Genomic DNA, 27,604 nt, shown 5'->3' with positions numbered 1-27,604 from the left:
GCTCAGGAAAATCGTCCTTTACTTCCTCGCCAAGAGCTGCTGGGGTGAGCGGAAGGAGGAGAGAGATTATTGGGGGGGGGCGGAGGGGAGGCAATTATGCGAGTCGTAATGCCCACCCCAGTGTAAGCATCGGGGCCCACGAAAACCGTCCTTTACTTCCTCGCCAAGAGCTGCGTGGGTGAGTGGAAGGACGGGAGAGATTATTGGGGGGACGGGGGGAGGCAATTATGTGAGTCGTAATGCCCACCCCAGGGCCCACGAAAATCGTCCTTTACTTCCTCGCCAAGAGCTGCGTGGGTGAGCGGAAGGAGAGGAGAGATTATTGGGGGGTGGGGGGGAGGCAATTATGCGAGTCGTAACGCCCACCCCGGTGTAGGCATCGGGGCTCACGAAAATCGTCCTTTACTTCCTCGCCAAGAGCTGCGGGGGTGAGCGGAAGGAGGGAATAGATTATTGGGGAGGGGGAGGCAATTATGCGAGTTGTAACGCCCACCCCGGGGCCCACGAAAATCGTCCTTTACTTCCTCGCCAAGAGCTGCGAGGGTGAGCGGAAGGAGAGGAGAGATTATCAGGGGGCGGGGGGGAGGCAATTATGTGAGTTGTAATGCCCACCGCGGGGCTCATGCAAATCGTCCTTTACTTCCTCGCCAAGAGCTGCGGGGGTGAGCGGAAGGAGAGGAGAGATTATTGGGGGGGCGGAGGGGAGGCAATTATGCGAGTCGTAACGCCTACCCTGGTGTAAGCATCGGGGCTCATGAAAATCGTCCTTTACTTCCTCGCCAAGAGCCGCGGGGGTGAGCGGAAGGACGGGAGGGATTATTGGGGGGGAGGCAATTATGCGAGTCATAACGCCCACCCCGGGGCCCACGAAAATCGTCCTTTACTTCCTCGCCAACAGCTGCGTGGGTGAGTGGAAGGAGAGGAGAGATTATTGGGGGGGGGGGCAGAGGAGAGGCAATTATGCGAGTCGTAATGCCTACCCCGGTGTAAGCATTGGGGCTCACGAAAATCGTCCTTTACTTCCTCGCCAAGAGCTGCGGGGGTGAGCGGAAGGACGGGAGAGATTATCGGGGGGACGGAGGGAGGCAATTATGCGAGTCGTAATGCCCACCCCGGGGCCCACGAAAACCGTCCTTTACTTCCTCGCCAAGAGCTGCGAGGGTGAGCAGAAGGAGAGGAGAGATTATCGGGGGGCGGGGGGGGGGGGAGGCAATTATGCGAGTCGTAACGCCCACCGCGGGGCTCACGAAAATCGTCCTTTACTTCCTCGCCAAGAGCTGCGGGGGTGAGCGGGAGGACGGGAGAGATTAATGGGGGGACGGGGGCAATTATGCGAGTCGTGTAACGCCCATCCCGGGGCCCACGAAATCGTCCTTTACTTCCTCGCCAAGAGCTGCGGGGGTGAGCGGAAGGAGAGGAGAGATTATTGTGGGGGCGGAGGGGAGGCAATTATGTGAGTCGTAATGCCCATCGTGGTGTACGCATCGGGGCTCAGGAAAATCGTCCTTTACTTTCTCGCCAAGAGCTGCGTGGGTGAGCGGAAGGACGGGAGGGATTATGGGGGGGGCAGAGGAGAGGCAATTATGCGAGTCGTAATGCCTACCCCGGTGTAAGCATCGGGGCTCACAAAAATCGTCCTTTACTTCCTCGCCAAGAGCTGCAGGGGTGAGTGGAAGGACGGGAGAGATTATTGGGGGGACGGGGGGGTGGGGAGGCAATTATGCGAGTCATAATGCCCACCCCGGGGCCCACGAAAATCGTCCTTTACTTCCTCGCTAAGAGCTGCGAGGGTGAGCGGAAGGAGAGGAGAGATTATCGGGGTTGGGGGGGAGGCAATTATGTGAGTCGTAATGCCCACCGCGGGGCTCACGAAAATCGTCCTTTACTTCCTCGCCAAGAGCTGCGAGGGTGAGCGGAAGGAGAGGAGAGATTATCGGGGGGCGGGGAGGAGGCAATTATGTGAGTCGTAACGCCCACCGCGGGGCTCACGCAAATCGTCCTTTACTTCCTCGCCAAGAGCAGCGGGAGTGAGTGGAAGGACGGGAGAGATTATTGAGGGGACGGGGGACAGGGGGAAATTATGCGAGTCGTAACGCCCACCCCGGGGCCCACGAAAATCGTCCTTTACTTCCTCGCCAAGAGCTGCGAGGGTGAGCGGAAGGAGAGGAGAGATTATCGGGGTTGGGGGGGAGGCAATTATGTGAGTCGTAACGCCCACCCCGGGGCCCACCAAAATCGTCCTTTACTTCCTCGCCAACAGCTGCGGGGGTGAGCGGAAGGAGAGGAGAGATTATCGGGGGGTGGGGGGGAGGCAATTATGTGAGTCGTAACGCCCACCCCGGTGTAAGCGTCGGGGCTCACGAAAATCGTCCTTTACTTCCTCACCAAGAGCTGCAGGGGTGAGCGGAAGGATGGGAGAGATTATCGGGGGGGGGGACGCAATTATGCGAGTCATAACGCCCACCCCGGGGCCCACGAAAATCGTCCTTTACTTCCTCGCCAAGAGCTGCGAGGGTGAGCGGGAGGAGAGGAGAGATTATGGGGGGGCGGGGTGGAGGCAATTATGTGAGTCGTAATGCCCACCGCGGGGCTCACGAAAATCGTCCTTTACTTCCTCGCCAAGAGCTGCGGGGGTGAGCGGAAGGACGGGAGAGATTATTGGGGGGACGGGGACGGGGGCAATTATGCGAATCGTAACGCCCACCCCGGGGCCCACGAAAATTGTCCTTTACTTCCTCGCCAAGAGCTGCGGGGGTGAGCGGGAGGAGAGGAGAGATTATTGGGGGGACGGGGGACGGGGGGCAATTATGCGAGTCGTAACGCCCACCCCGGGGCCCACGAAAACCGTCCTTTACTTCCTCGCCAAGAGCTGCGGGGGTGAGCGGAAAGAGGGATTATTTTTTTCGGGGGGAGAGGCAATTACGCGAGTCAACCCGGTCGGCTTTCGCTCAGAACGGGGCAGTTCCCCCGGCGGAGGCGCGACGCTCATCCCTTCCCCGCGGCCCAGCGGGAAGAGCCCGGGCCTGGGAGCCGGGAGGACCCGGGTTCGAATCCCGCCTCCACCGCGGCACTAAGCGGTCGGGAGAGTTCAGTATGACAGAGTGGGTGGACGCGGTCTCTCCCCACAACGAGCTGCCGGTCGAGAAGGGGAGACGGACGTTAATAATCGATAAAACAGCGCGGCTCGGTGGGAAGAGCCCAGGCTTGGGAGCCCGAGGTCGTGGGTTCAAATCCCGGCGCCGCCAACTGTCAGCTGGGTGACTTGGGGCCAGTCACTTCACTTCTCCGGGCCTCAGTTCCCTCATCTGTCAAATGGGGATGAAGACCGGGAGCCCCCCGGGGGACAACCTGATCACCTTGGAACCTCCCCAGTGCTTAGAACAGTGCGCGGCACATAGTAAGCGCTTAATAAGTCATCATCATCCTCAATCGTATTTATTGAGCGCTTACTGAGTGCAGAGCACTGTACTAAGCGCTTGGGAAGTCCAAGTTGGCAACATCGAGAGAGGGTCCCTGCCCAACAGTGGGCTCGCAGTCTACAAGGGGGAGAGCGCTTATTATTAGTCTCAAGCGCTCAGTCCAGTGCTCTGCACACAGTAAGCGCTCAGTAAATACGACTGAGTGAATGAACCGTTTCCCACAGTGCTCTGCACACAGTGAGCGCTCAACAAATAGCACACAGTGAGCGCTCAATAAATACCATCGCCGGATTGACGGACTGTCAGCTCCTTGTGGGCGGGGAACGCGTCTACCCACTCCTTCGCATCGGACTCTCCCGACCGCTTACTACAGGGCTCGCCTCACAGGAAGCGCTCAATACATAGCACCGACTGATTTGGGCTCAATACACAGCCCCGACGGGTTGCTCTTTCTGGTCAGGGAACACGTCTCCCAACCCTGCCGGGCTGGACTCTCCCAAGCGCTCGGTCCAGTGCTCTGCGCACAGTAAGCGCTCAATAAATACGATTGATGACGATGGTGATTTATTAAGCGCTTACTATGTGCTCAGGAAGCGCTCAATAAATAGCACACAGTGAGCGCTCAATCAATACCATCGCCGGATTGACAGACTGTCAGCTCCTTGTGGGCGGGGAACGCATCTTTTCGCATCAGACTCTCCCGACCGCTTACTACAGGGCTCGCCTCACAGGAAGCGCTCAATACATAGCACCGACTGATTTGGGCTCAATACACAGCCCCGACGGGTTGCTCGTTCTGGTCAGGGAACGCGTCTCCCAACCCTGCCGGGCTGGACTCTCCCAAGCGCTCGGTCCAGTGCTCTGCGCACAGTAAGCGCTCAATAAATACGACTGATGACGCTGGTGATTTATTAAGCGCTTACCAGGTGCTCAGGAAGCGCTCAGTACATAGCACCGGTCGGCGGTGCGCCCCCCCCCCCCCCCCGCCCCGCCGCCCCCGCTCACCTTGAGGATCTCGTACATGTAAAACCGGATGTCGTAGTCCGTTAGCGTCTGGTACAGTTGCTGTGGGGACAGAGGGCGCGGGCGGGCACGCGTGTGGACACGCGTGTACAGGCGTGTAACCCAACAGATGACAGGGGTGACAACCCACATCCTTGACCCCCCCCCCCCAGCCCCGGGCCCTCCCCGCTAGTCCTTCTAAGTGAAGGGAAATGACCGATCCAAGGTCACTCGGCGGAGAAGGGGCGCCCCCGTTACCAAACAGCCAACGGGCCCATCACGGCTACTTACTGAGCGCTCGCTGCGGCTGGGCACTGTACTGAACGCTTTGGAACTAGCGGGTCCGGCTCTCACCAGTCGACCCGTCAATAGTATTTACCGGGCGCGGGGCACTGTACTGAGCACTCCGGGGCAACGGGGGGGAATCGGTGACTTCCCCAACTTCTAGGGGATGGGGGAGCTTCCCTCCACTAAACCCCCTACTATTTTTATTTATTTTTCACTCATAATAACAATAATGATGGCATTTATTAAGCGCTTACTATGTGCAGAGCACTGTTCTAAGCGCTGGGGGGGGATACAAGGTGATCAGGTTGTCCCACGGGGGGCTCCCAGTCTTCATCCCCATTTCACAGATGAGGGAACTGAGGCACAGAGAAGTGAAGTGACTTGCCCAAAGTCACACAGCTGATAAGTGGTGGAGCCGGGATTCGAACCCATGACCTCTGACTCCCAAGCCCGTGCTCTTTCCACTGAGCCACGCTGCTTCTCCATGTAGACCGTCAGCTCACTGGGGGGCAGGGAAGGTGTCTGCTATATTGGACACCCCCCCGGGCGCTCAGTCCAGTGCTCTGCACAGAGTAAGCGCTCAATAAACACGGCTGTGTATCTTCCATTTATTGATTTCTCCTCACGTCCGTCTCCCTCTCTAGACGGTGAGCTCGCTGTGGGCAAGGAATGGGTCTGTTTATTCTCCTATTGGACTCTCCCAAGCGCTTAGTACAGTGCTCTGCACACGGGAAGCGCTCAATAAATACCACCGAATGAATTTATTTGTTCATTCAGTCAGTAGTCGGTCGGTAGTCAGTCGCGTCTGACGACGAATCAGAAGGTTGTCGGTTCGACTCCTGCTTGGCTTGCTGCTCTCAAGCGCTTAGTACAGTGCTCTGCACACAGGAAGCGCTCAATAAATACCACCGAATGAATTTATTTATTCATTCAGTCAGTGGTCGGTCGGTAGTCAGTCGCGTCTGACGACCAATCAGAAGATTGTCGGTTCGACTCCTGCTTGGCTTGCGGCTCTCAAGCGCTTAGTACAGTGCTCTGCACACAGGAAGCGCTCAATAAATACCACCGGATGAATTTATTCGTTCATTCAGTCAGTAGTCGGTTGGTAGTCAGTCGCATCTGACGACGAATCGGAAGATTGTCGGTCCGACTCCTGCTTGGCTTGCTGCTCTCAAGCGTTTAGTACAGTGCTCTGCACACAGGAAGCGCTCAATAAATACCACCGAATGAATTTATTTATTCATTCAGTCAGTAGTCGGTCTGTAGTCAGTCGCATCTGACTACGAATCGGAAGATTGTCAGTTCGACTCCTGCCCGGCTTGCTGCTCTCAAGCGCTTAGTACAGTGCTCTGCACACAGGAAGCGCTCAATAAATACCACCGGATGAATTTATTCGTTCATTCAGTCAGTAGTCGGTTGGTAGTCAGTCGCATCTGACGACGAATCGGAAGATTGTCGGTCCGACTCCTGCTTGGCTTGCTGCTCTCAAGCGTTTAGTACAGTGCTCTGCACACAGGAAGCGCTCAATAAATACCACCGAATGAATTTATTTATTCATTCAGTCGGTAGTCAGTAGCGTCTGACGACGGATCAGAAGATTGTCGGTTCGACTCCTGCCTGGCTTGCTGCTCTCAAGCGCTTAGTACAGTGCTCTGCACACAGGAAGCGCTCAATAAATACCACCGAATGAATTTATTTATTCATTCAGTCGGTAGTCAGTAGCGTCTGACGACGGATCAGAAGATTGTCGGTTCGACTCCTGCCTGGCTTGCTGCTCTCAAGCGCTTAGTACAGTGCTCTGCACACAGGAAGCGCTCAATAAATACCACCGAGTGAATTTATTTATTCATTCAGTCAGTGGTCGGTCGGTAGTCAGTCGCATCTGACGACGAATGAGAAGGTTGTCGGTTCGACTCCTGCCCGGCTTGCTGCTCTCAAGCGCTTAGTACAGTGCTCTGCACACAGGAAGCGCTCAATAAATACCACCGAATGAATTTATTCATTCATTCAGTCCGTAGTCGGTCAGTAGTCAGTCACGTCTAACTACAAATTGGAAGATTGTTGGTTCGACTCCTGCCCGGCTTGCTGCTCTCAAGCGCTTAGTACAGTGCCCTGCACACAGGAAGCGCTCAATAAATACCACCGGATGAATTTATTCGTTCATTCAGTCAGTAGTCGGTCGGTAGTCAGTCGCGTCTGACAACAAATCAGAAGGCTGTCGGTTCGACTCCTGCCCGGCTTGCTGCTCTTACGCGCTTAGTACAGTGCTCTGCACACAGGAAGCGCTCAATAAATACCACCGAATGAATTTATTTATTCAGTCAGTAATCGGTCAGTAGTCAGTCGCGTCTAACTACAAATCGGAAGAGTGGCGGTTTGACTCCTGCCCGGCTTGCTGCTCCCAAGCGCTTAGTACAGTGCTCTGCACACAGAAAGCGCTCAATAAATACCACCGAATGAATGTATTTATTCATTCAGTCCGTAGTCGGTCGGTAGTCAGTCGCGTCTGACGACGGATCAGAAGATTGTCGGTTTGACTCCTGCCTGGCTTGCTGCTCTCAAGCGCTTAGTACAGTGCTCTGCACATAGTAAGCGCTCAATAAATACGACTGAATGAAATTTATGTAGCTATGTACATCTCTTACTGGTCGTCTCCCCCTCCAGACTGTCGGCTCCTTGTGGGCAGGGAATGGGTCTGTTCTGCTGTTCCACTGGACTCCCCCCAAGCGCTTAGTACAGTGCTCTGCACACAGTAAGCGCTCAATAAATACGATTGAGTGAATGAATTTATGTAGTTATGTACATCTCTTACTGGTCTTCTCACCCTCCGGACTGTCGGCTCCTTGTGGGCAGGGAATGGGTCTGTTCTGCTGTTCCACTGGACTCCCCCCAAGCGCTTAGTACAGTGCTCTACACACAGAAAGCGCTCAATAAATACCACCGAATGAATTTATTTATTCATTCAGTCCGTAGTCGGTCAGTAGTCAGTCGCGTCTGACGACGGATCAGAAGATTGTCGGTTCGACTCCTGCCCGGCTTGCTGCTCTCAAGCGCTTAGTACAGTGCTCTGCACACAGTAAGCGCTCAATAAATACGACTGAATGAGTGAATTTATGTAGCTCTGTACATCTCTTACTGGTCGTCTCACCCTCCAGACTGTCGGCTCCTTGTGGGCAGGGAATGGGCCTGTTCTGCTGTTCCGCTGGACTCCCCCCAAGCGCTTAGTACAGTGCTCTGCACACAGTAAGCGCTCAATAAATACAACTGAATGAGTGAATTTATGTAGCTATGTACATCTCTTACTGGTCGTCTCACCCTCCAGACTGTCGGCTCCTTGTGGGCAGGGAATGGGTCTGTTCTGTTGTTCTATTGGACTCCCCCCAAGCGCTTAGTACAGTGCTCTGCACATAGTAAGCGCTCAATAAATACAGCTGAAAGAACAGAGGCTGTTTAGACCGTAAGTTGGACTGTCAGCTTCTTGTGGGCAGGGAATGGGTCTGCTCTGCTGTTCCACTGGACTCCCCCCAAGCGCTTAGTACAGTGCTCTGCACCCAGTAAGCGCTCAATAAATACGACTGAATGAGTGAATTTATGTAGCTCTGTACATCTCTTACTGGTCGTCTCACCCTCCAGACTGTCGGCTCCTTGTGGGCAGGGAATGGGTCTGTTCTGCTGTTCCATTGGACTCCCCCCAAGCGCTCAGTACAGTGCTCTGCGCATAGTAAGCGCTCAATAAATACAGCTGAAAGAACAGAGGCTGTTTAGACCGTAAGTTGGACTGCCAGCTTGTCGTGGGCGGGGAATGTGTCTGTGAAGAGTGTTCTGGTGTCCTCTCCCGAGTGCTCAGCGCAGTGCTCTGCGCACGGCAGGCGCTCAGTAAGTACCAGTGACTGACCGGTTCGGCCTGGAATGTCCCATCACGCCGGCGCAAAGCGATAATGACCATCGTGACAATAACAGACTGTGGGTAGGGACCGTCTCTATGTGTTACCAACTCCCAAGCGCTTAGTACAGTGCTCTGCACACAGTAAGCGCTCAATAAATACGATTGATGATGGTAATAATAGTAGTTACAGTATTTGTTAAGCGCTTACTGGGCGCCCAGCACTGTTCTGAGCGCTGAGGCGGACACACGATCCCCACGGGTCCCCCCGCCCGGCGCTCAGCACAGCCCTTAACGCGCAGTTAAGCGCTGAACGGCCCGCCCAAGGGAAGCCATGACGACGGTGGTGGAGCCCTTCCGGGGGGGAGCCCAGCACCGCCCGGGCACGGGTGCGAGACGCTGTGATGGACGGACGGGGGGGGTCCCCCAAGGCCCCGTCATCGGGGCAGACCCCCGCCCGCCCCACCTACCTTGAAGTCTGTGTTGTTGACGTGCTCGAAGACCAGGGCCGGGGTCCGGGACTAGGACAGAGACGGAGAGAGACGGAGATGGGGAGAGACAGAGAGACGGAGATGGAGAGAGACGGAGAGACGGGGTTGGGGGGTCCCGGGGTCCCAGGGGGTCCCGGGGGGTCCCGGGGGTCCTCACCACGGGGTCTTTGACGATGTCGGCCAAGGTGATGATGTTGGGTCCCCCGCGCAGGTTTTCCAAGATTTTGATTTCCCGCTTGATTTTCTTCTTTTTCACCGGCTGGAAGAGGGGGGGGGGGGTCCCGGGTGGCCGCGTGGCACCGGATGCGCTCAGGCGCTCAGTACAGAGCCCGCCTGCCGGAGCCGGTCGATGAACTGAACGGTCTGAACTGCTTCGAGACTGTGAGCCCACTGCTGGGTAGGGACCGTCTCTAGATGTTGCCAACTTGGACTTCCCAAGCGCTTAGTCCAGTGCTCTGCACACAGTAAGCGCTCAATAAATACGATTGATGATGATGATGAACACCTCGGGTTGAGGCGCTCGGTAAGCACCCCGGGTCGAGGCGCTCGGTAATTATTTTATTAATAATTAGTAGGTTTGGTTTTGTCCTCTGTCTCCCCCTTTTAGACTGTGAGCCCACTGTTGGGTAGGGGACTGTCTCTAGATGTTGCCAACTTGGACTTCCCAAGCGCTTAGTACAGTGCTCTGCACACAGTAAGCGCTCCATAAATATGACTGATTGATTGATTGATTGATTGATTGATTAAACACCCCGGTTCGAGGCGCTCAATAAACAGCCCAGGTCGAGGCGCTCGGTAAACACCCCGGGTCGAGGCGCTCGGTAATTATTTTATTAATAATCAGTCTGTTTGGTTTTGTTCTCTGTCTCCCCCTTTTAGACTGTGAGCCCACTGTTGGGTAAGGGACTGTCTCCATATGTTGCCAACTTGGACTTCCCAAGCGCTTAGTACAGTGCTCTGCACACAGTAAGCGCTCAATAAATACGATTGATTCATTGATTGATTAAACACCCCAGGTCGGGGCGCTCGGTGAACACCCCGGGTCGAGGCCCTCGGTGAACACCCCGGGTCGAGGCGCTCGGTGAACACCCCGGGTTGAGGCGCTTGGTAATTATTTTATTAATAATTAGTATGTTTGGTTCTGTTCTCTGTCTCCCCCTTTTAGACTGTGAGCCCACTGTTGGGTAGGGGACCGTCTCTAGATGTTGCCAACTTGGACTTCCCAAGTGCTTAGTACAGTACTCTGCACACAGTAAGCGCTCAATAAATACGATTGATTGATTGATTAAACACCCCGGGTCGAGGTGCTCGATAAACAGCCCAGCTTGAGGCGCTCGGTAAACGCCCCGGGTCGAGGCGCTCGGTAAACACCCCGGGTCGAGGCGCTCGATAAACACCCCGGGTTGAAGTGCTCGAAAAACACCCCTTGTTGAGGTGCTCAATAAACACCCCTGATTAAGGTGTTTGATAAACACCCCAGGTTGAAGTGCTCAATAAACACCCCTGGTTGAGGAGCTTGATAAACATCCCTGATTGAGGCACTCAATAAATCAATCATATTTATTGAGCGCTTACTATGTGCAGAGCACTGTACTAAGCGCTTGGGAAGTACAAATTGGCAACACATAGAGACAGTCCCTACCCAACAGTGGGCTCACAGTCTAAAAACACCCCAGGTTGAGGCGTTTGATAAACACCCCTCGCTGAGGAGCTCGATAAACACCCCTCGTTGAGGCGCTCAACAGATACCCTCAGTTGCTTCTCAGCTCCTCGAAGACAGGGACTGGGTCCAACCTTGAACTCCCTGTCTTCCCTCCCAAACCCCACCCTCTCCCTGACTTTCCCATCTCTGTTGACGGCACTACCATCCTTCCCGTCTCACAAGCCCGCAACCTCGGTGTCATCCTCGACTCCGCTCTCTCGTTCGCCCCTCACATCCGAGCCGTCACGAAAACCTGCCGGTCTCAGCTCCGCAACATCGCCGAGATCCGCCCTCTCCTCTCCATCCAAACCGCTATCCTGCCGGTTCAATCTCTCATCCTCTTCCCCCTGGATGACTGTGTCGGCCTCCTCTCCGATCTCCCGTCCTCCTGTCTCTCCCTGCTTCAGTCGATACTTCACGCCGCTGCCCGGATCATCTCTGTCCAGAAACGCTCTGGGCGTGTTACTCCCCTCCTCAAAAATCTCCAGTGGCTACCAGTCAACCTACGCATCAGGAAAAAACTCCTCCCCCTGGGCTTCCAGGCTGTCCATCACCTCACCCCCTCCTCCCTCACCTCCCTTCTCTCCTTCTCCAGCCCAGCCCGCACCCTCCGCTCCTCCGCCGCTAATCTCCTCCCCGTACCTCGTTCTCGCCTGTCCCGCCGTCGACCCCCGGCCCACGTCCTCCCCCGGGCCTGGAATGCCCCCAATCCCTCTGCCCATCCACCAAGCTCGCTCTCTTCCTCCCCTCAAAGCCCTACTGAGAGCTCACCTCCTCCAGGAGGCCTTCCCACACTCAGCCCCCTCCTTCCTTTCCCTCTCCTCCCCATCCCCCCGCCTTACCCCCTTCCCCTCCCCACAGCACCTATATATATGCATATATGTTCATACATATTTATTACTCTATTTATTTTACTTCTGCATATTTCTTCTATTTATTTTATTTTGTTAATATGTTTTGTTCTCTGTCTCCCCCTTCTAGACTGTGAGCCCGCTGTTGGGTAGGGACCGGCTCTAGATGTTGCCAACTTGGACTTCCCAAGCGCTTAGTCCAGTGCTCGGCACAGAGTAAGCACTCAATAAATATGACTGACTGAATGAATGAACCCGATTTGCTTGGCTCCACCCCAGCGCTTAGTACAGTGCCTGGCACCCAGTAAGCGCTCCACAAATGCCACCGTTATTATTATTCGTTAACAACCCTACTGACCGAGTGCTCACCGTGTGTGCAGAGCACTGTAGTAAGCACTGTAGTAAGTACTGGGAGCGAGGAGGAAGAAAGGGAGCGAGTCAGGGCAACGTGGAAGGGAGCGGGAGAGTTCAGGGAAGGCCTCTACCACGCCTGCACTCTCCTGTTCCTTCCTGTGCTTTCCTGTTCCTTTGCCTTTCCTCACCAACTCCACTGCTCCCTCCCCTACTTTTTCTTTCCCTCCCTTCCTCTCCCTTCCCCTTAAGACTCTTTCCCCTCCTTTCCTCCCTCAACTTTCTTCTTTCCCTCAATTTTCCCCCTTCCTTCCTCCCTCAACTTTCCTTCCTTTCCCTCAATTTTCCCCTTCTTCCCCCCTCAACTTTCTTTTCTTTCCCCTTCCTTCTTCCCTCAACTTTCTTTTCGTTCCCTCAATCTTCCCCTTCTTTCCCCCTCAACTTTTTCTTTCCCCTTCCTTCTTCCCTCAACTTTCTTTTCTTTCCCCTTCCTTCCTCACCTTTCTTTCCTTTCCCTCAATTTTCCCCCTTCTTCCCCCCTCAACTTTCTTTTCTTTCCCCTTCCTTCTTCCCTCAACTTCCTTTTTGTTCCCTCAATTTCCTCCCTTCCTTCCTCCCTCAACTTTCTTTCCCTTCCCTCAATTTTCCCCCTTCCTTCCCCCCTCAACTTTCTTTTCTTTCCCCTTCCTTCTTCCCTCGTTTCTTTTCATTCCCTCAATCTTTCCCCTTGCTTCCTCCCTCAACTTTCTTTTCTTTTCCTCAATTTTCCCCTTTCCTTCCCCTCAACTTTCTTTCCTTTCCCCTTCCTTCTTCCCTCAACTTCCTTTTCATTCCCTCAATTTCCCCCCTTCCTTCCTCCCTCAACTTTCTTCCCTTTCTCTCAATTTTTCCCCTTCCTTCCCTCAACTTTCTTTTCTTTCCCCTTCCTTCTTCCCTCAACTTTCTTTTCGTTCTCTCAATCTTTCCCCTTCCTTCCTCAACTTTCTTTCCTTTCCCTCAATTTTCCCCCTTCCTTCCCTCAACTTTCTTTTCTTTCCCCTTCCTTCCTCAACTTTCTTTCCTTTCCCTCAATTTCCCCCCTTCCTTCCCCCAACTTTCTTTTCTTTCCCCTTCCTTCTTCCCTCAATTTTCCCCCTTCCTTCCTCAACTTTCTTTTCTTTCCCCATTCCTTCTTCCATCAACTTTCTTTCCCTTCCCTCAATTTTCCCCCTTCCTTCCCTCCTCAACTTTCTTTTCTTTTCCTCAATTTTCCCCCTTCCTTCCCCCCCAACTTTCTTTTCTTTCCCCTTCCTTCTTCCCTCAACTTTCTTTTCGTTCTCTCAATCTTTCCCCTTCCTTCCTCCCTCAACTTTCCTCCCTTTCCCTCAATTTTCCCCCTTCCTTCCCTCAACTTTTTCTTTCCCCTTCCTTCCTCAACTTTCTTTCCTTCCCCTCAATTTCCCCCCTTCCTTCCCCCAACTTTCTTTTCTTTCCCCTTCTTCCCTCAACTTCCTTTTCATTCCCTCAATTTCCCCCCTCCTTCCTCAACTTTCTTTTCTTTCCCCATTCCTTCTTCCATCAACTTTCTTTCCCTTCCCTCAATTTTCCCCCCTTCCTTCACCCCTCAACTTTCTTCTTTCCCCTTCCTTCTTCCCTCAACTTTCTTTTCATTCCAATCTTTCCCCTTCCTTCCTCCCTCAACTTTCTTTTCTTTTCCTCAATTTTCCGCCTTCCTTCCCCCCCTCAACTTTCTTTTCTTTCCCCTTCCTTCTTCCCTCAACTTTCTTTTCGTTCTCTCAATCTTTCCTTCCTTCCTCCCTCAACTTTCTTCCCTTTCCCTCAATTTTCCCCCTTCCTTCCCCCCCTCAACTTTCTTTTCTTTCCCCTTCCTTCCTCCCTCAACTTTCTTTCCTTTCCCTCAACTTTTCCCCTTTCTTCCCCCCTCAACTTTCTTTTCTTTCCCCTTCCTTCTTCCCTCAACTTGCTTTTCATTCCCTCAATCTTTCCCCTTCCTTCCTCCCTCAACTTTGTTTCCTTTCCCTCAATTTTCCCCCTTCCTTCCCCCCTCAACTTTCTTTTCTTTCCCCTTCCTTCTTCCCTCAACTTTCTTTTCTCGTTCCCTCAATCTTTCCCCTCCCTTCCTCACCTTTCTTTCCTTTCCCCCAATTTTCCCCCTAACTTCTGCCCTCACCTTTCTTTCCTTTCCCTCAATCTTCCCCCTTCCTTCCACCCTCAACTTTCTTTCCTTTCCCTCAATTTTCGCCCTTCCTTCCACCCTCAACTTTCTTTCCTTTCCCTCAATCTTCCCCCTTCCTTCCCCCCTCAACTTTCATTTCTTTCCCCTTCCTTCTTCCCTCACCTTTCTTTCCTTTCCCTCAATTTCCCCCCTTCCTTCCTCCCTCAACTTGGGTAGAGACCGTCTCCATATGTTGCCAACATGTACTTCCCAAGCGCTTAGTACGGTGCTCTGCACACAGTAAGTGCTCAATAAATATGACAGAAGGAATGAATGAATGAACGAATGAGGGGGCGGGCCTCCCCTGGAAGATGGGGACTTCATCTCCGCCCGGGGAACCTCACGGGGGACAGGGCCAACCCCACCTTCTTCAGTCTCACCCCAGCCTTTAGCGCACAGTAAGCGCTTAATAAGTGCCATCATTAAGCACTTAATCAGTAAGCACTTAGTACGTGCCATCATTAAGCGCTTACTACGTGCAAAGCACTGTTCTAAGCGCTGGGGAGGCTACAACATGATCAGGTTGTCCCACGGGGGGCTCACAGTCTTCATCCCCATTTTACAGATGAGGTCGCTGAGGCCCAGAGAAGTGAAGTGACCGGCCCAAAGTCACCCAGCTGACAGTTGGCGGAGGCAGGATTTGAACCCGTGACCACTGACTCCAAAGCCCGGGCTCTTTCCACTGAGCCACGCTGCTTCTCAACACACACCAGAATTAATGCAATTGTAAGCTCACAGGGGGCACGGGATGCGTCTGTTCTACTGGACTCTCCCAAGCGCTTAGTCCAGTGCTCTGCGCGCAGTAAGTGCTCAATAAATACCATCGACTGACTGGCTGATTTTGATACAAGAATAAACAGATCCAGTCCCTACCCACCAGGAGCTTACAGTCTAGAAAGGGAAACAGACAGGATGGGAAATGAATATACTGTGCACAGAGCACTGGACTAAGCGCTTGGGAGAGTCCAATACAGCAATAAACAGATATGTCAACTACCTACATGGAGCTGAGAGTCTTGGGAGAGTCCAATACAGCAATAAACGGACACGTCAACTACCCACATGGAGCTGAGAGTCTTGGGAGCTCAATCAATCAATCAATCGTATTTATTGAGCGCTTCCTCTGTGCAGAGCACTGTACTAAGCGCTTGGGAAGTACAAGTGGGCAACATATAGACACACTTTTAGACTGTGAGCCCACTGTTGGGTAGGGACTGTCTCTCTATGTTGCCAACTTGGACTTCCCAAGCGCTTAGTACAGTGCTCTGCACACATTAAGCGCTCAATAAATACGATTGATCATGATCTAGAGACAGTCCCTACCCAACAGTGGGCTCACAGTCTAAGAGACTCACAGGCTCAGTGGAAAGAGCCCGGGCTTTGGAGTCCGAGGTCACGGGTTCGAATCACAGGCTCAGTGGAAAGAGCCCGGGCTTTGGAGTCAGGGGTCATGGGTTCGAATCCCAGCTCCGCCAATTGTCAGCTGGGTGACTTTGGGCGAGTTGCTTCACTTCTCTGGGCCTCAGTTCCCTCATCTGGAATAATGGGGATGAAGACTGTGAGCCCCCTGTGGGACAGCCTGATCGCCCTTGTAACCTCCCCCAACGCTCAGAACAGTGCTTTGCACACAGTAAGCGCTTAATAAACGCCATTGTTATTGTTATTATTATTATCATCTCCCTCCCCGCCCCCCGTCCGCCGACCTTGAGAATTTTGACGACGACCTTCTCGTTGTTGGTGATGTTGATGGCTTCGAACACCTCGCTGTATTTCCCGCGGCCGAGTTTCCGGACGAGCTGGTAGTCATCCTGGTTCCTGTTGGGAATGATAATAATAATAATAATAATAATGATAATAATAATAATAATAATAATAATAATAGCATTTATTAAGCGCTTACTATATGCAAAGCACTGTTCTAAATGCTGAATGGGATGGGGTCGGGGGTCGCGGGGGTCAACTGGGGGTCGTCGTCCCCCTCCCATCCCCCCCAATAATAATAATAATAATGGCATTTATTAAGCACTATGTGCAAAGCACTGTTCTAACCGCTGACTGGGCTGGGGTCGGGGGTCGCAGGGGTCAATGGGGGGTCGTCGCCCCCCTCTCATCCCCCCAATAGTAACAATGGCATTTATTAAGCGCTTACTAGGTGCAAAGCACTGTTCTAAGCGCTGAAGGGGATGGGGTCGGGGGTTGCGGGGGTCAACGGGGGGTCGTCGTCCCCCTCACATCCCCCCAATAATAATAATAATAATGGCATTTATTAAGCGCTTACTATGTGCAAAACACTGTTCTAAGCGCTGAATGGGATGGGGTCCAGGTCGCAGGGGGTCAACGGGGCGTCGTCGTCCCCCTCCCATCCCCCCCAATAATAATAATAATAATAATGGCATTTATTAAGCGCTTACTAGGTGCAAAGCACTGTTCTAAGCGCTGAATGGGATGGGGTCCGGGTCGCGGGGGGTCAACGGGGGGTCGTCGTCCCCCTCCCATCCCCCCCAATGATAATAATAATAATAATAATGGCATTTATTGAGCGCTTACTATGTGCAAAGCACTGTTCTAAGCGCTGAAGGGGATGGGGTCGGGGGTCGCAGGGGTCAACGGGGGGTCGTCATCCCCCTCCCATCCCCCCCAATGATAATAATAATAATAATAATGGCATTTATTAAGCGCTTACTAGGTGCAAAGCACTGTTCTAAGCGCTGAATGGCCTGGGGTCGGGGGTCGGGGGGGTCAATGGGGCGTCGTCGTCCCCCTCCCATTCCCCCCAATAATAATAATAATAATAATAATAATAATGGCATTTATTAAGCGCTTACTAGGTGCAAAGCACTGTTCTAAGCGCTGAAGGGGATGGGGTCGGGGGTCGCGGGGGTCAACGGGGGGTCATTGTCCCCCTCCCATCCCCCCAATAATAATAATAATAATAATAATAATAATAATAATGGCATTTATTAAGCGCTTACTATGTGCAAAGCACTGTTCTAAGCGCTGAAGGGGATGGGGTCGGGGGTCGCGGGGGTCAACGGGGGGTCGTCATCCCCCTCCCACCCCCCCACCCCGCCGCCCCCCGAGCTTTCCGGGGTCTCCCGCACCATTCCCCCTACAACCTTGGACAGCGGGAAGCTCCTTCGTTCATCCATTCGATCGTATCTACTGAGCGCCTACTATGTGCAGGGCAACCAATCAATTAATCTCATTTACTGAGCGCTTACTGTGTGCGGAGCACTGTACTAAGCGCTTGGGAAGTCCAAGTTGGCAACCTAGAGAGACGGTCCTTACCCAACAGTGGGCTCACAGTCTAGAAAAGGGACTAAGAGCACTGCAGAGCACTGGACTAAGCGCTTGCAAAGTACTCAATCGTACTGGGTGCTAACCGCGTGCAGAGCACTGGACTAAGCGCTCGCAAAGTACAGTTTGAGCGCTTGGAGAGTACACAGTGGGCGCTCAAAAAATACGACTGAATGAACGAGAGTCCGATAAAAAGGGACTACGGTGCTCTGCGTTCATTCAATCGTATTTATTGAGTGCCCACGGCGTGCAGAGCACTGGACTAAGCGTTCGGAAAGTACTCAATCGTACTGAGCGCTTACGGCGTGCAGAGCACTGGACTAAGCGCTCGGAGAGCACTCAATCGTAATGAGCGCTAACGGCGTGCAGAGCACTGGACTAAGCGTTCGGAAAGTACTCAATCGTAATGAGCGCTAACGGCGTGCAGAGCACTGGACTAAGCGTTCGGAGAGTACTCAATCGTACTGAGCGCTTACGGCGTGCAGAGCACTGGACTAAGCGCTTGGAGAGTACTCAATCGTACTGAGCGCTTGCGGCGTGCAGAGCACTGGACTAAGCGTTCGGAAAGTACTCAATCGTACTGAGTGCTTACAGGGGCGTGCAGAGCACTGGACTAAGCGCTTGGAGAGTACTCAATCGTACTGAGTGCTTACAGGGTGCAGAGCACTGGACTAAGCGTTTAGCGAGTACTCAATCGTACTGAGCGCTTATGGCATGCAGAGCACTGGACTAAGCGTTTGGAGTACTCAATCGCACTGAGTGCTTACGGCGTGCAGAGCACTGGACTAAGCATTTGGAGAGTACTCAATCGTACTGAGTGCTTACGGCGTGCAGAGCACTGGACTAAGCGCTCGGAGAGTACTCAATCGTACTGAGCACTTACGGGGGCGTGCAGAGCACTGTACTAAGCGCTTGGAGAGTACTCAATTGTACTGAGTGCTTACGGCGTGCAGAGCACTGGACTAAGCGTTCAGAAAGTACTCAATCGTACTGAGTGCTTACGGCGTGCGGAGCACTGGACTAAGCGTTTGGAGAGTACTCAATCGTACTGAGCGCTTATGGGGGCGTGCAGAGCACTGGACTAAGCGCTCGGAAAGTACACAATCGTACTGAGTGCCTACGGCGTGCAGAGCACTGGACTAAGCGTTCGGAGAGTACTCAATCGTACTGAGTGCCTACGGTGTGCAGAGCACTGGACTAAGCGCTCGGAGAGTACTCAATCGTACTGAGCGCTTACGGCGTGCGGAGCACTGGACTAAGCGTTTGGAAAGTACTCAATCATACTGAGCACTAGCGGCGTGTAGAGCACTGGACTAAGCGTTTGGAGAGTACTCAAACGTACTGAGCGCTTACGGCATGCAGAGCACTGGACTAAGCGCCTGGAGAGTACTCAATCATACTGAGTGCTTACGGCGTTCAGGCACTGGACTAAGCGCTTGGAAAGAACTCAATCGTACTGAGTGCTTACGGCGTGCAGAGCACTGGACTAAGCGCTCGGAGAGTACTCAATCGTACTGAGTGCTTATCGGGACGTGCAGAGCACTGGACTAAGCGTTTGGAGAGTACTCAATCGTACTGAGCGCTTACGGCGTGCAGAGCACTGGACTAAGCGCTTGGAAGGTACAGTTCAAGCGCTTGGGAAGTACCCACAGTGAGCGCTCAAACAATACGACCGAATGAACGAGAGTCCAATAAAGCAGTAAACGGACCCAGGCCCCGCCCACGAGGAGCCGATGGTCCGGAGGGGAGGCCTGACATGAGGGGAAATCGATATACCGTGGGCGGGGCACTGTACTGAGCGCTTGGGAGAGTCCAAGACAACGCTCAACGGCCACGCTCCCTGCCCGCAACGAGCTCACGGCTCCCCGGGGCCGGATGAATGATGCTCCAAGGCGCTCAGTCCAGCTCTCCGCCCGCAGGAAGCGCTCAATAAATACCACCGGCGGGCCGCTAGACGGTCAAGGCGCTTAGTCCAGTGCTCTGCACACAGTAAGCGCTCAATAAATACGATCGATTGATTGATTGATTGGGTGGGGATCCTGTCTACCCACTCTTTTGGACCCAGTGCTCCGCACGCAGGAAGCGCTCAATAAATACCACGGGCGGACTGCTAGGCCGTCAGCTCCTTGAGGGCAGGCGACGGTGTCGGCTGGCTGTATTGGACTCCTCCAGGCGCTCAGTCCAGCGCTCAGCGCGCCGCTGGCCGTCACCTCCAGGAGGGCTGGGAGCGTCGTCACCGTCATCGGTGGCATTTACTGAGAGCTTACAGCGTGCACGCGACGGTATTTACTGAGCGCCCTGTTCAGAGCGCTGTACTGAGCGCCCGGGAGAGTCCGCTATAACAGACCCAGACGATCTAGAGGGGGAGCCCGCCGTTACTGTAAATAATTTACAATAACTGTATACAAATATGCATTATTTATATATACAGTAAATAAATTTATCATATAGGGGAAGCAGCGTGGCTCAGTGGCAAGAGCCCGGGCTTTGGAGTCAGAGGTCACGGGTTCAAATCCCGCCTCCGCCACTTGCCGGCTGGGTGACTTTGGGCGAGTCACTTCCCGTCTCTGGGCCTCAGTTCCCTCATCTGTCAAATGGGGATGAAGACTGTGAGCCCCACAGGGGACAACCCGATCACCTTGTAACCTCCCCAGTGCTTAGAACAGTGCTCTGCACATAGTAAGTGCTTAATAAGTGCCATTATTATTATTATTTTCTGTGCCTCAGTTACCTCATCTGGAAAATGGGGATTATGATTGTGAGCCCCCCATGGGACAACCTGATCACCTGGCAACCTCCCCAGCGCTTAGAACAGTGCTGGCACATAGTAAGCGCTTAACAAATACCAAAATTATTATTATTATTATATAGAACTCAGAGACGTGACAATCACGTCTTCCAATTTTCGGCACCAAGGGTGTTTGCTGTGCGCTCCCTGGGCATGGAGCGCTGTAATAATTATAATAATAATAATAATAATAATAATAATAATAATAATAATAATAATAACAATGGCATTTATGTAGCACTTACTATGTGCCAAGCACTGTTCTAAGCACTCGGGAGGTTACAGGGTGATGATGATGATGGTATCTGTTAAGCGCCTACTATGCGCAAAGCACTGTTCTAAGCGCTGGGGGGGATACAAGGTGATCAAGGTGTCCCACGTGGGGCTCCCAGTCTTCATCCCCATTTTACAGATAGGGGAACTGAGGCTCTGAGAACTTAAGTGACTTGCCTAAGGCCACACAGCAGACATGTGGCGGAGTCGGGATTCGAACCCATGACCTCTGACTCCAAAGCCCGGGCTCTCGCCACTGAGCCACGCTGCTTCTGGTCACAGGGTGATCGGGTTGTCCCCCGGGGGGCTCGCAGTCTTCATCCCCATCTTCCAGATGAGGTCACTGAGGCTCAGAGAAATGAAGTGACTCCCCCAAGGCCACACAGCAGGCATGTGGCGGAGCTGGGATCCGAACCCATGACCTCTGACTCCAAATAATAATAATAATGACAGCATTTATTAAGCGCTTACTATGTGCCGAGCACCGTTCTAAGCGCTGGGGAGGTTACACGGTGATCGGGTTGTCCCACTGGGGGCTCACGGTCTTCATCCCCATTTTCCAGATGAGGTCACTGAGGCTCAAGAGAAGCGACTTGCCCCAGGTCACCCGGCAGGCGTGTGGCGGAGCTGGGATTTGAACCCACGACCCCCGACTCCGAAGCCCGGGCTCTTTCCTCTGAGCCTCGCTGCTTCAATCAATCAATCAGTCGTATTTATTGAGCGCTTACTGTGTGCAGAGCACTGGACTAAGCGCTTGGGAAGTCCAAGTTGGCTTCACCGCTGTACCGAGCGCCCGGGAGAGCGCGCTCCAGCGGAGCGGTGGAACGGGATAGGACCGGGGGGCGCGTCTCGATTCGAACTCGGGCCCCTCCGGCTACCCACCCCCATTCGACGACATGCGACTCGTAGTCCCAGTAGTCTCGGGGCCTGTGCGTGTTGACGTCCGTGTAGACCCTGGCCCTGCTCGGCACGGGACCCGACATGTCCGACAGGGTGGCGGGGGCGGTGGGGGGCGGGGGCGGGCCTCCTCCTCCTCCTCCTCCTCCTCCTCCTCCTCCTCCTCCTCCTCCTCCTCCTCCGGGCCCCCGGGCGCCTCCGGCTGCGGGAAACAGAAGCGGGGAGGCGCTCAGCAAGGAGACGCGCCGAGGGGACGCGCCCGATCCCGGCTCCTCCGCCCTCACCGCCCCCCCCCCACGACCCGGCTGGGTGACCTTGGGCCAGTCATTTCCCTTCTCTGGGCCTCTGGAGAGCGGGAGCCCCACGTGGGACTATATATATATACTACAGTGTGTATATACATATACATATATATATATATATACTATAGTGTGCATATGTATATGCGCTATAGTGTGTGTATGCATATATACTATAGTTTATAGATATATACACACTATAGTGTGTATGTGTATATATATATACACACACACACTACAGAATATATAGTACTATATACTATACATACACATATACATGCATATATATGCACTATAGTGCTATATAGTGCATATACATGCACATATATGCATATATATGCATATATGTGCATGTATATGCACTATAGTGCTATATAGTGCATATACATGCACATATATGCATATATATGCACTATGGTGAGAGACCAGAAAAAGGAGCCAGTCCAACTTGTACTTCCCAAGCGCTTAGCACAGTGCTCTGCACACAGTAAGTGCTCAGTAAATACGACCGAATGAAGGATACACACAGAAAGACAGGGGACAGCCTAGTAGGTAGATCCTGGGGCTGGGAATCATTCATTCATTCAATCGTATTTATTGAGCGCTTACGGTGTGCAGAGCACTGTACTAAGCGCTTGGGAAGAGCAAGTTGGCAACATATAGAGCTGGTCCCTACCCAACAACGGGCTCACAGGCTAGAAGGGGGAGACAGACGACAAAACAAAACATATTAACACAATAAATATATATGTGCATATATATGCACTATAGTGCTATATAGTTCATATACATGCACATATATGCATATATATGCACTATGGAGCTATATAGTGCATATACATGCACATATATGCACATACATGCACTATAGTGCTATCTAGTGCTATGTAGTATATATACTATATATAGATGTATATATATGCATATGTATGTATATATGCGTACATGTGTATGTAGTATATAGTGCTATGTATAGTATATAGCATGTGTGTACTGCCTGTATATATTATATGGGTTTGTACATATTTATTTATTTTACCTGTACAGATCTATTCTATTGATTTTATTTTGTTGATCCGTTTGGTTTTGTTGTCTGTCTCCCCCTTCTAGACTGCGAACCCTCTGTTGGGTGGGGACTGTCTCATACAGGTAGTATACATATACTAGCTGTATATATGTTTGTACATATTTATTTATTTTACTTGTACCTATCTATTCTATTTATTTTATTTTGTTGATATGTTTGGTTTTGTTGTCTGTCTCCCCCTTCTAGACTGTGAGCCCACTGTTGGGTAGGGACTGTCCCATACAGGTAGTATACATATACTACCTGTATATATGTATATATGTTTGTACACATTTATTTATTTTACTTGTACATATCTATTCTATTTATTTTATTTTGTTAGTATGTTTGGTTTTGTTCTCTGTCTCCCCCTTCTAGACTGTGAGCCCACTGTTGGCAGGGACCGTCTATACATGTTGCCAACTTGTACTTCCCAAGGGCTTAGTACAGTGCTCTGCACACAGTAAGCACTCAATAAATATGATTGATGATGATGTACATATTTATTTATTTTACTTGTACATATCTATTCTATTTATTTTATTTTGTTAATATGTTTGGTTTTGTTCTCTGTCTCCCCCTTCGAGACTGTGAGCCCGCTGTTGGGTAGGGACCATCTCTATATGTTGCCAACTTGGACTTCCCAAGCGCTTAGTACAGTGCTATGCACACAGTAAGCGCTCAATAAATACAATTGATGATGATGATGTACATATTTATTTATTTTACTTGTACATATCTACTCTATTTTATTTTGTTAATACATTTGGTTTTGTTCTCTGTCTCCCCCTTCTAGACTGTGAGCCCACTGTTGGGTAGGGACTGTCTCATACAGGTAGTATACATATACTACCTGTATATATGTATATATGTTTGTACATATTTATTTATTTTGCTTGTACATATCCACTCTATTTTATTTTGTTAATACGTTTGGTTTTGTTCTCTGTCTCCCCCTTCTAGACTGTGAGCCCACTGTTGGGTAGGGACTGTCTCATACAGGTAGTATACATATACTACCTGTATATATGTATATATGTTTGTACATATTTATTTATTTTGCTTGTACATATCCACTCTATTTTATTTTGTTAATACGTTTGGTTTTGTTCTCTGTCTCCCCCTTCTAGACTGTGAACCCACTGTTGGGTAGGGACTGTCTCTAGATGTGGCCAACTTGGACTTCCCAAGCGCTTAGTACAGTGCTCTGCACACAGTAAGTACTCAATACGATTGATCGATTGATTGATTGATTACCCTGTATCTCCCCCGGCGCTTAGAACAGGGCTTGGCATTTTCATTCAATCGTATTTATTGAGCGCTTACGGTGTGCGGAGCACTGTACTAAGCGCTTGGGAAGTACAAGTTGGCAACATATAGAGATGGTCCCTACCCAACAGCGGGCTCACAGTCTAGAAGGGGGAGACGGAGAACAAAACAAAACATATTAACAAAATAAAATAAATAGAATATATACAAATAAAATAAATATTGGCACATAGTAAGTGCTTAGCAAACACCATCACTATTATTATTATAACTATTAGATTATTACCTATTATCTACTATTATTAGAGTATTAATTATTATTAATTATTATCATTATTAGATGGGGGGAAAGAGACAGAAACCACAGGAAGACGGAGGAGAGACACACACAGGAAGATGGAGAACAGAGAGAGAGAGGCCAGAAAAAGGAGCCAGCCCAACTTGTACTTCCCAAGCGCTTAGTTCAGTGCTCTGAACACAGTAAGCGCTCAATAAATACGACCGAATTCATTCAATCGCATTTATTGAGCGCTTCCAGTGTGCGGAGCACTGGACTAAGAGCTTGGGAAGTCCAAGTTGGCGACATAGAGACGGTCCCTCCCCAACAGCGGGCTCACAGGCTAGAAGGGGGAGACAGACAACAAAATATATTAACAAAATAAAATAAATAGAATATGTACAAATAAAATAAATATTGGCACATAGTAAGCGCTTAGCAAATACCATCACTATTATTATTATCATTACTAGATGGGGGGGAAAGAGACAGAAACCACAGGAAGACGGGGGAGACACACACACAGGAAGATGGAGAACAGAGAGAGAGGCCAGAAAAAGGAGCCAGTCTAACTTGTACTTCCCGAGCGCTTAGTCCAGTGCTCTGCACACAGTAAGCGCTCAATAAATACGACCGAATTCATTCAATCGTATTTATTGAGCGCTTACTGTGTGCGGAGCACTGGACTAAGCGCTTGGGAAGTCCAAGTTGGCAACATAGAGACGGTCCCTACCCAACAGCGGGCTCACAGTCTAGAAGGGGGAGATAGACAACAAAACATATTAACAAAATAAAATAAACAGAATATGTACAAATAAAATAAACATCGGCACGTAGTAAGCGCTTAGCAAATACCATCACTATTATTATTATCATTATTAGATGGGGGGAAAGAGACAGAAACCACAGGAAGACGGGGGAGAGACACACACACAGGAAGATGGAGAACGGAGAGAGAGACCAGAAAAAGGAGCCAGTCCAACTTGTACTCCCCAAGCACTTAGCACAGTGCTCTGCACACAGTAAGCGCTCAATAAATACGACTGAATTCATTCAATCGTATGTATTGAGCGCTTACTGTGTGCAGAGCACTGGACTAAGCGCTTGGGAAGTCCAAGTTGGCAACATCTAGAGACGGTCCCTCCCCAACAGTGGGCTCACAGTCTAGAAGGGGGAGACAGACAACAAAACATATGAACAAAATAAAATAAATAGAATATGTACAAATAAAATAAACATTGGCACATAGTAAGCGCTTAGCAAATACCATCACTATTGTTATTATCATTATTAGATGGGGGGAAAGAGACAGAAACCACAGGAAGACGGAGGAGAGACATACACAGGAAGATGGAGAACAGAGAGAGAGACCAGAAAAAGGAGCCAGTCCAACTTGCACTTCCCAAGCGCTTAGCACAGTGCTCTGCACACAGTAAGTGCTCAATAAATACGACCGAATGAAAGATACACACAGAAAGACAGGGGACAGCCTAGTAGGTAGATCCTGGGGCTGGGAATCATTCATTCATTCAATCGTATTTATTGAGTGCTTACTGTGTGCAGAGCACTGGACTAAGCGCTTGGGAAGAGCAAGTTGGCAACATCTAGAGACGGTCCCTACCCGACAACGGGCTCACGATCTAGAAGGGGGAGACAGACGACAAAACAAAACATATTAACACAATAAAATAAACAGAATAAATATAATAATAATAATGATGATGATGGCATTTATTAAGCGCTTACTACGTGCAAAGCACTATTCTAAATATGTACAAATAAAATAAATATTGGCACATAGTAAGCGCTTAGCAAATACCATCACCATTATTATTATCATTATTAGATGGGGGGACAGAGACAGAAACCACAGGAAGACGGGGGAGAGACTAGAAGGGGGAGACAGACGACAAAACAAAACATATTAACACAATAAAATAAACAGAATAAATATAATAATAATAATGATGATGATGGCATTAAGCGCTTACTACGTGCAAAGCACTGTTCTAAATATGTACAAATAAAATAAATATTGGCACATAGTAAGCGCTTAGCAAATACCATCACCATTATTATTATCATTATTAGATGGGGGGACAGAGACAGAAACCACAGGAAGACGGGGGAGAGACACACACAGGAAGATGGAGAACTGAGAGACCAGAAAAAGGAGCAAGTTCAACTTGGACTTCCCAAGCGCTTAGTCCAGTGCTCTGCACACAGTAAGCGCTCAATAAATACGACCAAATTCATTCAATCGTATCTACTGAGCGCTTACTGTGTGCAGAGCACTGGACTAAGCGCTTGGGAAGTCCAAGTTGGCAACATCTGGAGACGGTCCCTACCCAACAGTGGGCTCACAGTCTAGAAGGGGAAGACAGAGAACAAAACATATTAACTAAATAAAATAAATAAAATAAATATGTACAAATAAAATAAATATTGGCACATAGTAAGCGCCTAGCAAATACCATCACCATTATGATTATCATTATTAGATGGGGGGAAAGAGACAGAAACCACAGGAAGACGGAGGAGAGATACACAGGAAGATGGAGAACAGAGAGAGAGACCAGAAAAAGGAGCCAGTCCAACTTGTCCTTCCCAAGCGCTTAGTCCAGTGCTCTGCACACAGTAAGCGCTCAATAAAACTCAATAAAATAAACAGAATAAATATGTACAAATAAAATAAATATTGGCACATCATAGTAATTTAGAGAGGCGGCATGGCTCAATGGAAAGAGCCCGGGCTTTGGAGTCAGAGGTCATGGGTTCAAATCCCAACTCCGCCAATTGTCTGCTGTGTGACTTTGGGCACGTCACGTAACTTCTCTGGGCCTCCGTTCCCTCATCTGGAAAACGGGGATTAAGACTGAGCCCCCCGTGGGACAACCTGATCACCTTGTAACCTCCCCAGCGCTTAGAACAGTGCTTGGCACATAGTAAGCGCTTAATAAATGCCATTATTATTATTAATAAATACGACCGAATGAAAGATACATACAGAAAGGCAGGGGACGGCCTAGTAGGTAGATCCTGGGGCTGGGAGTCATTAATTCATTCATTCAATCATATTTATTGAGCGCTTACTGTGTGCAGAGCGCTGGACTAAGCGCTGGGGAAGTCCAAGTTGGCAACATTCATTGATTCATTCAATCGTATTTATTGAGCGCTTACTGTGTGCAGAGCACTGGACTAAGCGCTTGGGAAGCCCAAGTTGGCAACATTCATTC

General features: G+C 50.7%; 1 protein-coding gene across 1 annotated transcript in view; it reads right to left on the bottom strand.

The window, feature by feature from the left end:
• CSNK2A1 (casein kinase 2 alpha 1) overlaps positions 1-21,565 on the bottom strand; it is a 38,786-nt gene extending 17,221 nt beyond the window's left edge. Inside the window, exons 1-5 of the mRNA XM_038750060.1 lie at positions 21,443-21,565; positions 15,906-16,017; positions 9,241-9,342; positions 9,063-9,113; positions 4,425-4,484 (exon numbers count right to left, since the gene is read on the bottom strand). Of these exons, the coding sequence (XP_038605988.1) occupies positions 4,425-4,484; positions 9,063-9,113; positions 9,241-9,342; positions 15,906-16,017; positions 21,443-21,543 (426 nt within the window). The 5' untranslated portion in view covers positions 21,544-21,565. The remainder of the gene's footprint in view (positions 1-4,424; positions 4,485-9,062; positions 9,114-9,240; positions 9,343-15,905; positions 16,018-21,442) is intronic.
• Between the last annotated feature and the right edge of the window lie 6,039 nt (positions 21,566-27,604).

This window comes from Tachyglossus aculeatus, chromosome 8 (assembly GCF_015852505.1).
Source record: "Tachyglossus aculeatus isolate mTacAcu1 chromosome 8, mTacAcu1.pri, whole genome shotgun sequence".
In the NCBI taxonomy this organism is placed as follows: domain Eukaryota; kingdom Metazoa; phylum Chordata; class Mammalia; order Monotremata; family Tachyglossidae; genus Tachyglossus; species Tachyglossus aculeatus.
The sequence above is the reverse complement of the archived record's forward strand: the minus strand, read 5'-3'. Positions and strand labels throughout refer to the sequence as shown.